Below are 16,907 nucleotides of genomic sequence, written 5' to 3' on the forward strand. Positions count from 1 at the left end.
TTTTTTTTTTTTTTTTTTTTTTTTTTTTTTTTTTTTTTTTTTTGCCAGAGTGTCTTGGCTTTCCATGCCTAAAATACTCTCATGGACTCTTCAGCCAGATCTGAGTGCCTTAAGGGCTGATTCTAAAGCCAGAGTGCTGTTTAGGACATCTGCCATTCTATGAGTCTGCTGCATATCCCGCTTCCCATGTTGTATTGTTCTCTCCCTTTTTTATTCTATCAGTTAGTATTAGCAGACACTAGTCTTGTTTGTGTGATCCCTTTGACTCTTAGACCTATCAGTGTGATCAATTGTGAATTAAAATTGATCACTTGGACTAGTGAGATGGCATTGGTGCATGTAATCTTGATGGGATTGTATTGGAATCTCCTGGCACACTTCTTGGCTGGCTCATCTTTAAGCTCCTTGCCAAGAGCTGAATTTTATATGATGGATGCTCAGTGAATGTTGTTCAATTGAAGTTAAGGTGCATGAAGACTGCCATAGTTTGAATTCAAATCAGCATTCAATCTTTTTAGGAAAATAGACACTTTATCGTTGTTTATAGAAAGTTTGGTTAAACTTTGTAGGAATTTCAAAAACAATGTTACGTGCACCCCCATTTTTATAGCAGTTCAATTCACAATAGCAAAGATATGGAACCAACCTAGATGTTTATAAACTGATGACTGAGGCCGGCGCCGTGGCTCACTTGGCTAATCCTCTGCCTGCAGCACCAGCACCCCAGGTTCTAGTCCTGGTTGGGGTACCGGATTCTGTCCCGGTTGCTCCTCTTCCAGTCCAGCTCTCTGCTGTGGCCCAGGAGGGCAGTGGAGGATGGCCCAAGTCCTTGGGCCCTGCACCTGCATGGCAGACCAGGAGGAAGCACCTGGCTCCTGGCTTCGGATCGGCGCAGCACGCTGGCCGCAACGCATGGGCTATAGCAGCCACTTGAGGGGTGAACCAACAGAAAAAGGAAGACCTTTCTTTCTGTCTCTCTCTCACCAACTCTGCCTGTCAAAAATAAATAATGACTGATGACTAAACAAAGAAAATGTGAGAGATATACATTTTGTTATATATGATATATGTATATATTTGATGAAATATTACTCAACCATAAAAAAGAATGAATCTTGGTATTTGAAACAAAATGGATGCAACTGGAGATCACTATTCTAAGTGAAAGAAGCCAGACCCAAAAGACAAATATCACATTTTCCTGTATTTGTGGAAACTAATAGAGTATAAAAATCACGTGGATGATTGTGTGGATCTCCTATCACTTGGTATTTAGTCATCAATATTGCTTCCCTGAGTTGCTAAAAAGAAAAAGAGACCTGTGTTATACTGGAGAGAAAAGGATCACTTTCTGCCTACCTGAAGCCATACTCTACAGGTGAATTCTCACACATTACCCAGATAGCCAGTTTTTCGTAGATGAAACAGAAACAGAATGAACAGAAGACTGGGGAGCTGTCTTGGGAAGTCTGATGGATCCTGATTTCCTGTCTGTCATCAATTTCTTACTCTAGTAACTATTTTCAGTGTCCATAATGGCAGAAATAATTTCCTTATGTTATTAAGGTGTCAAATGGGGGGGCAACTTTATGTGCACGATGCTCAGTTAATAATAAATATTGTGAACCTTTTTATTTAGAGAACATCCAAATGGAGACCTGGGGGCTGCAAGGAAATAGCCAGCCTTCCTGCCTGCAGTTTTCTTCCCTGTCCCATCCAACATAGCCTGGCTGTGTGACTGCCATGGTAGATGAGAAGAGTGGAGGGTCAGATTGAACAAATGACACCTATGTGTGTGTGGGTGGGAAGCAGGGCAAGGAAAAGCTATGAAAACAAACAAAAAGAATGCACGCAAGCTTTAGTAAAGAAAGACTGCCTTAGGGCCTGGATTTTGGGAGAAATACAGAAGGAACAATAGTCCAAACTTGGATAGGTACTCAATCGATGCTTGCAGAGTGACTGCTTTGGTGCTCCCCAGAGAAGAATTCTCAGAAATTCAGTTCTATCATTATCATTAAAGGTCATGTATTGTGTCTGTCCTACAATGATGTCTGTCTATAATGCTCAACAGGAAGTGGTTTTTTTAAAAAAAATATTTATTTATTTGAAAGGCTGAGTTACAGAGAGACAGGGAGAAGTAGTTAAAGAGAGATCTTGCATCCACCGGTTCACTCCCCAGATGGCTGCAATGGCCAGACTTGAACCAGGATGAAACCAGGAACCACAAGCTTCCACTAGTTCTCCCACATCGGTGGCAGGGGCCCATGTACTGGGCCCTCTTCCACTGATTTTCCCAGGTCATTAGCAGGGAACTGGATAGGAAGTAGAGCAGCTGGGACTTGAACCAACCCAGGGTCCCAGGCAGTGGCTTTACCCACTACACCACAATGCCAACCCCAGAAAGTATTTATTTTTCTGATTTCATTTGTTTTGCTTTGCTTTATGTTTGCTCACTGCAGGCCAGTTTGGTATTCCTGAAGGGATTGTCTTTTCCATGCCTGTGAAATTTGAGAAGGGAACTTGGGTAGTTCTTACAGATCTCAAAGATATTGAAATAAGTCAACAAGTAATGACCAGAATGACAAATGATCTGATTCAGGTAATGTCAGAATAAATGCAAGAGAACTGACTTTGCTGATAACCTCAAATTGATTCTCCTAGGCCAAAGCATACATTGATTTTCTGTGGGTTTAATTTGCATCTTATTCCTAAAAGTAATGGGGCAATAAATGTTTGAAGAAATCAGCAGAAGATCACTACCCATTTACTCATATAATTTTTGGTGTGTTAAAAATATTTGTTGATGGCCAGTGCCGCGGCTCAATTGGCTAATCCTCCGACTGCGGCGCCGGCACCCCTGGGTTCTAGTCCCAGTTAGGGCGCCGGATTCTGTCCTGCTTGCTCCTGTTCAGCTCTCTGCTGTGGCCTGGGAAGGCAGTGGAGGATGGCCCAAGTCCTTGGGCCCTGCACCCGCATGGAGACCAGGAAGAAGCACCTGGCTCCTGGCTTCAGATTGGCACAGTGCGCCGGCCATAGTGGCCATTTGGGGGTTGAACCAATGGAAGGACCTTTCTTTCTGTCTCTCTCTCTCTCTCACTGTCTAACTCTGCCTGTCAAAAAAAAATATTTGTTGATTATTTAAAAATCAAGAATCAAAGAATTTTTTTGTTGAAGATAATTTAAGTTGGTAATTGTGATCATTTAGGTCTTTGATAACTTTCTTCAACAGGAGAAACTTGTTGCACTTGGAGACCTGCCAACTTTTCAGTCATATAAATCAGGTAATCAGATGTGGTGCTTCATTGGACTTCTATTAAAAGAGGTTGAGAATACTTGTTATAACTGAATCACTAATAATATAGATAATTATAACCCATATTTTTTCAGTTTTGAACTAAATTATTTTCAGAATAGACTACCAAATTGAATGTATCCTTTAAAATAAAATATCTCCTAAAAAGTATTTGACAACCAGTATGACACAGATTCCAGCCAATTAAAACAGTAGCTGCCTGTCAGAATGAACTAAGAAATTGACAGATGACCAAGGAAAGCCATTGTTGCAGACCAGAGACCGTTTAGTTGGATCGAAGTACAGGCAATAATATGATGGACAGAGACCTAGATGAAAAGAGGTTGTGAGCAGAGGATGTACTTTGGGGATTCAGATGGGATTCTGACTAATGGTCAAGATATCAGGAATAGGTCAAACTAAAAGAAGCCCAGAGGCATGCACGAAGGAGAGGGTGCAAGCACAGAGAGATATGTGGGAGTTCAAGGGGACACTGCTTTAAACTTCAACTCTTGTCCCCAGAATTCGGAGCCCCTCTGTGCGGCTTCTGCAAAGCAGACTAGGACTACAAATCCTTTTCATGAGAATGGACTCCAATGCGGTCATTCTAAATTTGACTCCATTGATTGCTAGTCCTAAATTTTCCACCTATACTTGTATGATGGAGAAATTTGTGAAAGAAATGGCTTGATTTGCTACTGTGTTTTTATGAATAAAAGTAAAGGTATACAAGCATACCCCATATTTTGATTAGTCCTGACTGTCACTTTTGGACCTTGCTGCATAAATAAATAAATAAAATGCTATTTCAAGATTTCAAAGCCACAGCGGTGTAAATAGTCAGTGCTGTGCACCTTCTTCCAGTTTGGAGATCTCTTCTTGTTAATATGTCAATGAGGTGATTCATGTATGAGGCTTGTTTAATCACTTCAAATAATTTGATTCTTGATTTCCTGACTTTTAGAAACTGATTTATCCAAAAGACATGAAGAACTCATTGTACCCCATATAGATGACCACCAAGATGAGCAAAGAGTCTCAGATGGTAGGTACACAAAAATGAAAGGAAAATGACCACTTTATCTGGGGGTTAATATTCAGTTTAAAAGAAAGGAATTTGATCATCCATTAGCCATGAAATGAGAATTAAGTCACTCATCACTCTAATCCTATACGCAAAAATAAGATTGTATTTTAAGTCTGTTTAAATCTTCTGAGGAAAATACCAGATGTTCATTGAGCATCTTCTTTGTGCTGGTTGCTATGAGAGACATTGCAGGACACAATATGGAAGTTATAGCCACACAAACTGTCTAGGAAAAATAAGCATTGGGATTATTAAGATGTAAATGCCAAGACACACATTGAACTATGGGAAACGGTGACTTGATCAGCATAGCCCTGACTGTTAATGAACAACTTAATACATTATCCCTCTTAGTAGTTTTTTGTCTCTTCTACTTAATATGACTGGTTTAATTCTGTAATTAATACACAGTTATTCTTAAGTGTTGAAATTTAACTGAAATGTGATCCCTGTTAAACATAAGAGTAGGAATAAGAGAGGGAAGAGATGTACAATTTGGGACATGCTCAAGCTGACTTGCCCCAAATGGTAGAGTTAGAAACATACCAGGGGACTCCAATTTAATCCCATCAAGGTGGCATGTACCAATGCCATCTCACCAGTCCAAGTGATCAATTTCAGTTCACAATTGATCATAATGAAAGGACTAAGAGTCAAAGGAAGCACATAAACAAGTCTAGTACCTGCTAATACTAACTGATAGAATAAATAAAGGGGAGAGTGATCCAACATGGGAAGCGAGATGCTCAGCAGACTCATAGAATGGTGGATGTCCTAAACAGCACTCTGGCCTCAGAATCAGCCCTAAAGGCATTCTGATCTGGCTGAAAAGCCCATGAGAGTATTTCAGGCATGGAAAGCCAAGACACTCTGGCAAAAAAAAAAAAACCCTAAATGAAAGATCTCTGTGAGCGAGATCCCAGTGGAAAGAACAGGTCTTCAAAGAAGGAGGTACCTTTCTCTGAAGGGAGGAGAGAACCTCCACTTTGAATATGACCTTGTCTAAACAAGATAAGAGTCGGTGAACTCAAAAGGCTTCCATAGCCTCGGAAACTCATGACTGGTGCATAGGGAGATTACTGATGCCATAAACAGGAGTGTCAATTTGTAAAGTCAACAACAGGAGTCACTGTGCACTTACTCCTCATGTAGGATCTCTGTCCTTAATGTGCTCTACATTGAGACTTAATGCTATAATGAGTACTCAAACAGTATATTTCGCTTTGTGTTTCTATGGGGGTGCAAACTGTTGAAATCTTTACTTAATGTATACTAAACTGATCTTCTGTAAAAAAAAAAAAAAAAAAAAAAAAAAAGAAATTATCAATTCCCAACTTGACTCTCACTGGGATTAAACATGACAATAGGTCTGATCTGATTTCATCATCATTTAAAAAATCATCTATTATTTTTCAATTTATGTTTGTGTGGGAGCAAACTGTTGAAATCTTTACTTAATGTATGCTAAACTGATCTTCTGTATATAAAGAGAATCGAAAATGAATCCTCATGTGAATGGAAGGGGAGAGGGAGTGGGAAAGGGGAGGGATGTGGGTGGGAGAGACGATATGGGGGGGAAGCCATTGTAATCCATAAGCTGTACTTTGGAAATTTATATTCATTAAATAAAAGTTTAAAAAAAATCTAAAAAAAAATTGAATTTAAAATCTTAATAAAACAGTGTAAGGCAGGTCAAAAGGAAGAAAGCATCTAACAAGAAACCTAGCAAATTACAAGAAAAAGAAAGATCATTGAAATTCATGGAGAAAATGTAATCATTTCTTGAAATCTATTGGACACTTAAGATGCTTAAAGAGAAAAAAATAGTATTTATTCAGAAACTGTGCAGGTTCAGATATTCAGGATCAAAAAGTTCTAGAGATATGCTGCTTTCAACAGTTGCATATATTGAGCAGTGGTGTACTGTACGCTTAGAAATCTCTTAGGAAGGTCAATTTCATATTAAATTTTTTATCAGCATAGAATGAAAGAAGGGGGGAGAGAGAGAGAAGGAAAAAGTGGAATGGGAAGGAAGGGAGAAAAGTAACTGTGCTAGATGCTAGGCACGTAGAAGTTAATCAAAACTGATACCTACCCTTGAAAAGGCCCCCAACCTTTGTCTAGTGTAGGAAATAGCAAGGGATATCTTAATCTATTTGGGAACTGCAACAAAAATACCATGAATTGAATGGGCATAGAAATAATAGAAAATGATTTCCCACAGTTCTAGAGGCAGGAAAGTACAAGTTCCAACTTTGCCAATTAAGCTTCTGAAAGGGGTACCTTCTCACTGTGTCCTCGCATGGTAGGAAAGGACAAAACTCACCCTTGGTTCTAGAAGAGCACTAATCTCATTCATGAGAACCACCCTTTCGCCCCCGCATAGGCCCCATCTCTTAAAATCATCACATTGGGATTTAGATTTCAATGTATGAATCTGGGGAACACAAACATTGAGACTATTCACAACAGGTAAATGCTATGATAAAGAGAGGCCCAGGTATAATGGGATCACATAGGTGGTCTCCTAACATAAGACTGAGTGTTAGCAAAGGCTTTCTAGAGAGATGACAGATATGGGAGTTGGGTCTAGAAAGATGAGAAGTATTTAAACATGCTGTTTAGTGGAAAGGAGGTTTGCAAGCAGAGGAGTGATTAGGAAATAAGTTGTGAAAGGTATCCCATCAAAGGGAAAAGAGCATGGATGAAGCTGGTATGTCAGGTAATTGAGACGTGGTTCAGAAGTACAAACCTAGGGAAGTTTAAAGCTATTCAGAAGACAGTAAGTAGGGAAGCTCAGCCACAGCAGACAGTGCAAAAAGGATGTGTAAAACTGGAAAGGTAGGAGGATCATCTACTCTCAATCAGCTCAAATCACCACACAGAGGAGTGGGGGGAGCTGAGCCACAGAATAGGTCTATTAGAGGTCCGGTCAGTGAGATGATGGCTCTAGGTATCTGAACAGCACATTGCTCTTACAGTTGGCCCAACCACTGTTAAACAATACTTAAGGAAAAGACTGAGAGCATTAAAGTCCTTGTGAGAAAATTGTGAGAACCAGTAAGAAACTGGCAGTTTTCCAGTATGAAGAATGAGAAGGCAAAATGTAGATTATGTGTTCCCAATTCCTCGTTAGAAAGATTTCAGCTGCTAATCAAAATTTTAGGTTCTCAGTCCCCCTACCAAATTGTAATCTTAGGCAAAGTAAAGTACTTTAGTGAAGATAAAGTAGGGAAAATAGGCTTGATTTCAGGCTGTTTTGGGGACCATTGTGGAATGAGCATTAGAATCAAATATAACTTCTTATAGTGCTTTCCATGTTGTGGAAACAATTTCCACTACTTTACATGGGTTCTAAAATAAATTAATGCTTAATGAAATCAATTTAAAAACTAGCATTTTTCCCATTGAAATAAAATAAAATCAATAAATAAAATGTAAATACCAGTTTTTCCCACAATGAATTAGAGTAGAATATAAAGAAAAACATAAATAGAAAAAACATTTAACAGGTAAGACTAGATTAGAAATGGTGTTATTTCAGGTACTTTTTGTTTTATTGGAATCTATAAAGTGCACATATGAGGCTATAATATAAAATGCATCTTTTACTTTAAGTCTTGATTAACAAAGTTTGAAAAGACACTGACTTATAGCATCTCACAGATTGTTGGCTGTATTCTAAAGCTGTGTTTGTTTGTTTGATTCTGGTTTCAGAACATAAAGATAGTCTGTATTCTGATTTAGTCACAGACGAAGAAAAAGACCTGGCTATGTCAGAGGGTAAGTCAGTGGAGTTAGAGACACTCTTTGCAGTGCTGAGAGTCATGGTTGTCAGTCATGTTGTCATTCTTTGAGAATGCTCAGAAGATCATAGTCCAGCAACCAAAGTCATTCATAAGTTACTTTCTGTTTCTTATACTTCCTAAACAATTTGAAAGTGAGATAAAAATGCCAGAATTTTTTTTTTTTTTTGCATATTGAAACTGCTTCCACATCACTCTCAATGTCAATCTCTCCCAAATTACTGTCATCTCAGCTCTAGCCCTTTGTGTCTTATCTTTCTCAACTTTCCCTTTTCTACTTAGTTGTTTACAAAGTCCAGATTGGCCAATATGGTAAAACAGGATCTTCCTCAAAAGGCTGGTGAGAACAAGAGACTGGGAGTACCAAGTCAGAATTCTCTTTAACAGGAAAAATCTGGGAATATATAAGGGTACTTCAAATGTTCATGGAAAAATTAAATTAAAAGATAAGTTCAGGCCGGCGCTGCAGCTCAACAGGCTAATCCTCCACCTGCGGCACTGGCACACTGGGTTCTAGTCCTGGTCGGGGCGCCGGATTCTGTCCTGGTTGCCTCTCTTCCAGGCCAGCTCTCTGCTGTGGCCCGGGAGTGCAGTGGAGGATGGCCCAAGTCCTTGGGCCCTGCACCCGAAGGAGCACCTGGCTCCTTCGGCAAAAGGAAGACCTTTCTCTCTGTCTGTCTCTCTCTCACAGTCCACTCTGCCTGTCAAAATAAATAAATAAATAAATAAATAAATAAAAGATAAGTTCATTTTGGAGCAAAAATTGAAATCTATGCATAATTTTCTGTACCACATACTTTTTGAAGACCCTTAGTATATTGTGTATTCATATATATTTGACATTTATATATATGTATATATATTTTTGCAAATATATAGAGAAGCTTGTATATTTATCTGCCTATGCAAATCATGTATCAAAAACAATAATCTATTTCTACATTTGCTACTTCTCTTTGTGAAGAAAGAAGCTGTATACAAGGAAGCTGACAAGCACCAAGAAGTTACCCAGTGATTTATATTGTTGAGAGCTAAGGTTTCATAAGGAAATCATAAAAAGGCCGCACTGAGCTGTTTGGCTGGACATCTACAAGCTCTTGATGTCCACAGGATCATGGGCGAGCCATTCTGTGGGATTGAGGCCCCATAGAAAATGCCTAAGAGAGCAAAGCAGTCAGAGAAACTTAAGAGTGAAACAAACAAGCTAAGAGAAAATGAGAATAAATGTAAAGATCGATGTGTTTTAAATCCTAACGACCATTCTTTTCATTCTCTACTTATTGTAGTGGATTTTTTGGATATGATTCCTCAAACTACCTCTGAAAAACTTCTTCAAGAATCCATCAATGGTAGGGGATAAATGTTAATGAGTATTTTCTTATTCTACAATGGACTTGGGTAGTAGAGGGTCTAGTTTCTTTGCCATACAATTCTTTTTGCACTTTCCCCTCACCTCCCCATGGAGTCAGCTTTTCTCACCAACTCTTCTGGAACAAGAGTTTCCTCTTTTATAACCAATGCGATGGCAATAAGAACTTAATGGTTCCCTCAGAGTGAGTAACTCAGAACATGGACACAAAGACAATTAAAATATACAACTGAACCACCCCAATATTTTATGAAAACATACGATGTAGATATCTTCATGACTGACCATTCAGCATATCCACCCAAACTTCCACACTTCCATTCAAATGTCCAGTAAAACAAACATGACCCAGTACATCTTCCTTTCTGAAAATGTACAGCAGGATGGGTTTTGGAATGGAGTTAAGCATGTGGAATTAGAATTGGTGCGCAGAGGAGAAGCAGGGGCAAGAAAAGAAATGGAGCTGGGAATATAGCTTCATATGCAGTTCAGAGTGAGAAGCCAAGGGAGACTGCACACAGAAGTGGCATGATGTCAGGAAGGAGGCCAGAAGTAGTTCTGCTGTATGAAAACACCTAATGATGATCTTGTAGTTTTATTTCCCCATATATTTCCTCTCCCAATCAGATTGAATATAAGAATCCAATAAACAGAAGGAAGAGAGGAGCAAAGGAAAAGCTAACAATAACAAAAGCTAGAAATGTGTTTTTAAAATACTTAACAGCTTTTCATTTTTCTTCCTTTTATAGACTCTGAAGGCTAACTATGAAACACTAGCAGATCAACTTGGACCAAATATAAACTCATTTAGTAATACAATAAGGGTTCAAAGACCCATGAATGTCTGTATTTGTATTTAGAGCAGAATAATTTGAAAGATTTACTTCAGTCTTAGGTAATGTACTAAGCTATTAAATAAAGTGACAACACAAAAAATGAATTCATTTTTGTCAACAGTAGTCACCCCTGTTTGTTATTATTGCATTTTCTCAGAAATAATTTGTTATCAATGGCTGTTTTTAAAGTATATTAAAATAAAATTGCCCATCATTCCATTGTTACTTGTACTTTCTTCTGAGAGAAGCTGCATCTTCTACCAGCTGTACCCAGAATGTAGGCACACGTGCCTGTGTTTGCTCACATGTTCTTACCGCTTTGGCCTCAACTGATAGGGTCAGAATAGAGTCACCTTGCTCAAAAAGAACCACTAGTATTTTCTTTCTCACTCTCAAAATAACTGAACTGAGACAAATGAGTAAGTTAGTGCCTGAGCCAGATTCATGGTAGCAAACTAGAGAAGACCCCAACGTTCTACCCGTGAGAACTGCAGAACTGGCCAGGTTCACCACCTTCATATGACCTGGCTGGGAACTGTTTTCCCTTGGATTTGCTTGGGACAAGTGTCTTTACAATAAATCTCACTGTTTCATTAGTTTAGATTGAATGCATCTCTCTTTCAGGACACCAGAGATGACCTGAAAAACTGAATTTTGAAAGAACAGCATGTTTTTAATCATAAAATTGCATGGTTTAAGTACAAATTATACTCTTTTATTAAAGCGGTAGTAGTCAAACCAATATGCTCATATATTTTAAAACTAATAGGACCCCATAAAGATGCCAATTAGGAACTGTCTTGAAAGCCCATGGGTCATGTTAAAAACTGCTGAAACCTATGCTTCCTCTGTATGTTTAAATAGCTCTTAAAGTACAAAGGAGTTTCTGAAGATTCAGGGACGTTCTGGTTGCTTCCACAGTGCTTTACACCATCATAATGAAAGGGATGATTTCAAAACCATGATTGACTTTTGCAGAGTCCCAGAGTTGTCATTGTGAAGAAAGCTTAATGATTTTGTGAAAGACTTTCATTCTGGGCCTTAAACCTACCATTCTCACTGTGGGGTCCTTATCTGAAGGAGTGCGACCACAAAAAAACAGTAATTGGGTAGGAAATTGAGTGGTGCTCTGCACAGGCACAGGCAGTGGCCCCTCAGCAGGCAGGGCTTTTTCTTGGTAAAATGCAGCCACATTAGGAAGCACAATTCAGACCAAGAAGCCCAAGCAAAACTTCCTGCTGCATCCCCCCTGAATCAGCTATGTGAATCACTTAGCACCCAGAGCCAGGTGGAAAGGCTGGAGCAGAGAGTAAGCCATGACCACACATCACCTTTCAATACGGTGGTCCTGCTGCATAGTAAAACCTAATGAGTTTCAGATTCTGACCAAGGAGATAATCAGCTTCTCCAGTTGGTGGGTATCTAGGAAGGAGCTGGCCATTCAACTGCATCCCCAACATTCTGTGTTTTCCAGCATGACCATGAACTGTTACATGTTTTAACAACCTATAGGATGAGCAGAATGCTCTAGAATAGACTCTCATAGGAGAATGCAACAAATTGATATTAATCACTATATCTACACACATTCCTACTTAATATAAAATATTCAGCTATACTGGGAGGAAAGTATTAGTGTTTCCTATTTATTACAGAAAGTGGTGCCATTTTCAAGAAATTTTTGTTTTCAGTTGATATACTATGTCATATATATATATATATATATATATATATATATATATAATGGTCCAACATGGTTTTCCCATGAGAAGTAACTTTAATGTTAGGCTACTAAAAATAATTCCCTATGTTCTTAAAATGGTCGTGGTAAAGTGATCTGCAAAGATAGAAGGAGGTACCTTTTTCTGAAGTGAAGAGAGAACTTTCACTTTGATTATGGCCTTATCTAAGCAAGGTCAGAGTTTGTGAACTCAAGAGGCTTCCATAGCCTTGACAGCTCATGATAAGAGCCTCTGGTGATTACTGGCATCATAAATAAGAGTGTCAATTGTTGAATCAACAACAGGAGTCACTGTGCACTTGCTCCCCTTGTAGGACCTCTGTCAATGTGTTGTGCTATGAGAATTAATGGTAAAACTAGTCTTCAATCAGTACCTTATATTTTGTGTCTGTGTGGGTGCAAACAGTTGAAATCTTTACTTAGTATATACTAAGTTGATATATATACTAAGTTGGTATATAAAGATAATTAGAAATGAATATTAATGAAGAATGGGATGGGAGAGGAAGTAGGAGATGGGATGGTTTGCAGGTGGGAGGGTGGTTATGAGGGGAAGAACCACTATAATCCAAAAGTTGTACTTTTGAAATTTATATTTATTGGGGCCGGTGCCGTGGCTCACTTGGTTAATCCTCTGCCTGCGTCGCTGGCATCCCTTATGGGTGCCAGATTCTAGTCCCGGTTGCTCCTCTTCCAGTCCAGCTCTCTGCTGTGGCTCAGGAAGGCAGTGGAGGATGGCACAAGTGCTTGGGCCCATGCACTCGCATGGAGATCCTGAAGAAGCTCCTGGCTCCTGGCTTTGGCCTGGTCCAACCCAGTCGTTGCATCCATTTCAGGAATGAACCAGCAGATGGAAGACCTTTCTCTCTGTCTCTCTCTCTCTCTCACTGTCTAACTCTATCTGTCAAATCAAATAAAATAAAAATAAATAGAAGAATCAATAAATATATATTTAAAAATTTATATTTGTTAAATAAAAATTTTCTATTAAAAATATATTCAGTAGAAAAATTAGAATATGATTTGGAGAAAGGCTTTATATGAGTAAGAATAATTATTGCATTGAAATATGAGTTAAGATGTATATATTCTTCTAACTATAGCAAGAACTGTTAGTTCCTCTCCAGTACGTAGTTTCAGGGTTTCTTAATGCCATCAGAACTGGTTACCCACAATGCTATGAACTCTAGATCTGCTACCTCCCTTTGTACATATTATTTACCCTGCCTGGAATGCCATTGAACCTCATCTCACTGATGCCTCTTTGGTCTAACATACACTGTAAACTGGTATTTTCTTTCATTTTTAAAATTATAAACAATATTTATTACTTCCTGTTAAAATAGAGTGCTATAGAAATAGAAATATTAAAATAGAAAAGTATGTGCAAAAAGAACCTTCTTATATCAATGGGCTTTATCACTTATCCCAGCAGGCTGGGACTGTCCCCACTGAGAGAAAGCTTTCCACCCACTCCTAGGACTTAGGCTGCTCTAGCTTTTGGTTTTGTTTCATGGGCCATAATAATCTTCTCCATATCATTCCAACTTTGGTGTATGTGCTGCCAAAATGAACACCTACAGTTTTACTTTTGATTATTTGCATGCATATAAAAAATCAAAAGCCAATGGCTAATAGGCTATCTATTCCTAGGCATATACACCCTGTCCACTTAGACAAACAGATATGGGCCTTAAGTCTACATCACCCTGTCTAAAGCCTAGGATTAGATGACACCATGGAAATCAGATGAATATTTTCAACTAGGAACTGAAAAAAAAAAAAAACCAGCTCCTGAATGGGTTGAAAACATGCACAGTGCCTCTAGGGAGAGGCTGAGATTGCCTCTTTAGTGAGAATTTTGGGTGTAGTAGGACCAGCAGTCAGGCAGTAGGTAGCACTCTGGCCACAGGTATGTATGTGCTAGAAGCTACATAGTCATTTCACAAATCCTCTTGAGATCCCTTAAACTGAAAAAAAGTGGATTCAAGTTCCAAAATGGCACACTAAGTTATATAAGTAAGAAGATGTCATTAAGGCAACAAACTGACCAAGTCCATGCACAGAACACTGATCCACCACCCCCCTCTCCTCACCCTTCAGGACTGCCTAGTCCAACCCACTGCTCCTCATCAGTGACAGCTTCCAGCACCCAAAAGCCTTGAGCAACCTTTAACCTCACAAGTTAAGGATAGCTCAATTAAGAAACTTCATGACAACTTCAAAGTCAAGGAAATGAGCCACATTGACTGGGAAGGTTCAGATCATCACTGCGCTGACACCCTTTATACAATGATATGGATTCCAGCCCTTAAGGCATTCAGATCTGGCTGAAGAGCCCATGAGAGTATTTTAGGCATGGGAAGCCAAGACACTCTGGCAAAACAAACAAACAAAACAAAACACCTAAATGGAAGATCTCTGTGAGTGAGATCCCAGTAGAAAGAACAGGCCATCAAAGAAGGAGGTACCTTTCTCTGAAGGGAGGAGAGACTTCCACTTTGACTACGAACTTGTCTAAATAAGATCAAAGTCAGTGAACTCAGAAGGCTTCCATAGCCTTGGAAACTCATGAAAAGAGCCTAGGGTGATTACTGATGCCATAAACAAGAGTGTAAATTTGTTAAGTCAACAACAGGAGTCACTGTGCACTTACTCCTCATGTAGGATCTCTGTCAATGTGTTGTCCAATGTGAATTAATGCTATAACTAGTACTGAAATAGTATTTTACACTTTATGTTCTGTGTGGTGCAAACTGATGAAATCTTTACTAAATATATACTAAATCGATTTTCTTTATATAAAGATAATTGAAAATGAATCTTGGCCAGCGCCGTGGCTCTCTAGGCTAATCCTCTGCCTTGCGGTGCCGGCACACCGGGTTCTAGTCCCGGTTGGGGCGCCGGATTCTGTCCTGGTTGCCCCTCTTCCAGGCCAGCTCTCTGCTGTGGCCAGGGAGTGCAGTGCAGGATGGCCCAAGTCCTTGGGCCCTGCACCCCATGGGAGACCAGGATAAGTACCTGGTTCCTGCAATCGGCTCAGCGCGGTGCGACGGCGGTGGCGGCCATTGGAGGGTGAACCAACGGCAAAGGAAGACCTTTCTCTCTGTCTCTCTCTCTCTCTCACTGCCCACTCTGCCTGGAAAGAAAGAAAGGAAGGAAGGAAGGAAGGAAGGAAGGAAGGAAGGAAGGAAGGAAGGAAGGAAGGAAGGTCTTGATGTGAATGGAATGGGAGAGGGAGCAGGAGATGGGAGGGAAGTTATGGGGGGGGAGCCATTGTAATCCATAAACTGTACTTTGGAAATTTATATTTACTAAATAAAAGTTTTAAAAAAATAAAAATAAAAAATACTAATAAAAAAGATATGATTCCTTCATCCCAGATCAGCTCCCTCAGCACATCTTGGAAACCAGGGCCTTTCCTTTCTTAGGCAACCTATTATTTGTTTCTATTTCATGGAAATGAAAATTATGGGACTCCAAGAGACAAAAAATTGGATAAAGAACATTTTCTTCCCTCTATTACCTTCAGATGTAAGTGTGAAATAATAGCATGTATGACTTCCATTTGCTCCTGTGCTAGCCTTGAAGTGAGAGCATCTTTAACTCTAAAATGGTCTTGGCCCAGAGTTGAATGCTTGTTCATTCTGCAGAGGACACAGAAAGGTTACCCAAGCTTGCATCTGAGCTTCTGGAAGCAAACTGGTAACTTTTCCAACAGTGAGCAGCTGCTATGCCCCTCATTTTAATTTCTTCTGGCCAGAAATTACGAACATACAGAAATCTATAATAAAAGGGTTTTTTTTTTTTTCACCTCATTGGTACAAAGAAGCATGACTTCTATACAAAGGAGCCATAAGCAAGGGTGGGCAGTCTCCTTCCTTCTTGTATGTGTGCCACCTATCTCTGGGAGAGAGTACACAAACTCTATTGTGTCTTGTTCAAGAACCACACACAGGAGTCACACTCATGCAATACCATCAAATCAAGTTTTCATCCATACCTCCATATTTGCAAGATCCGGTGATGAGCTGTCGATCTTTATGCTTTCTCTCTCCATAATAAAATCATTTTGTTTCACTTGCCTTCCAATATTTCCCTAGGAAAGAGAAGCAGAATTACAGCTGGCAAGCCTAGATAATGCAGATGCCTTGTGTAAATCATCACCCTTCATGTGTCAAGCTGAACAAATACTGAAAACCTCTGAACTAGAAAATTAGTACTTCAGGTCCAAAGCTCTGTAACAACAGTCCCATGCTTTCTTGACCTATCAGCAACACCTGACATATATCTTAGCCCTTTCAAGATGCTATAGCAAAACACAACAAACTGGGTGGCTTATAAACCGCAGAAATTTACTTCTTACAATTCTGGAAGCAGAAAAATACAAGCTCAAGGTGCCAGTAGATCCAGTGTCTGTTGAGAATTCATTCATTAGTCCATGTACGGTGCCGTATCACTGCATCCTCACATTTGGAAGGGGCAAGGCAGCTCTCTGGGACTTCTTTTATAAGGACAAATACTCACTTCCCTCATGACATAATCACGTCCCAGAGGCCTCACCCCCTAAAACCATCATGTTGATGATTAGGCTTCAACATATGGATTTCATGGAGGACAAAAACATTTGGAACATAGCAACATAGTTGATCACTTCCTTACCTCAGATACACCACTTCACTTTCCTTCCAGGATATGACACTTATGGTTTCCTTCTTCCTTCATCCCTATGAATGGTTCCACTCTCTGGTCTCCTTTGTTGGCTCCCCTTCTTGT

General features: G+C 39.5%; 1 protein-coding gene across 7 annotated transcripts in view; it reads left to right on the forward strand.

Moving 5' to 3' along the window:
• The window catches only part of MDH1B (malate dehydrogenase 1B), a 29,360-nt gene extending 18,747 nt beyond the window's left edge, over positions 1–10,613 (forward strand). For 3 of the 7 annotated variants that reach the window (XM_051848253.2, XM_051848251.2, XM_070070309.1), the window contains 6 exons: positions 2,460–2,599; positions 3,230–3,281; positions 4,257–4,337; positions 8,097–8,162; positions 9,472–9,534; positions 10,304–10,613. In XM_051848253.2, the coding sequence (XP_051704213.2) occupies positions 2,460–2,599; positions 3,230–3,281; positions 4,257–4,337; positions 8,097–8,162; positions 9,472–9,534; positions 10,304–10,317 (416 nt within the window). In that variant the 3' untranslated portion in view covers positions 10,318–10,613. Of the gene's footprint in view, positions 1–2,459; positions 2,600–3,229; positions 3,282–4,256; positions 4,338–8,096; positions 8,163–8,467; positions 8,907–9,471; positions 9,535–10,303 lie in introns of those variants that run through there. The other 4 variants (XM_051848250.2, XM_008259043.4, XM_070070310.1 and 1 more) reach the window with 4 other exon arrangements.
• The last annotated feature ends 6,294 nt before the right edge of the window (positions 10,614–16,907 follow it).

The sequence above is a fragment of the Oryctolagus cuniculus genome, chromosome 3 (genome assembly GCF_964237555.1).
Source record: "Oryctolagus cuniculus chromosome 3, mOryCun1.1, whole genome shotgun sequence".
Classification (NCBI taxonomy): domain Eukaryota; kingdom Metazoa; phylum Chordata; class Mammalia; order Lagomorpha; family Leporidae; genus Oryctolagus; species Oryctolagus cuniculus.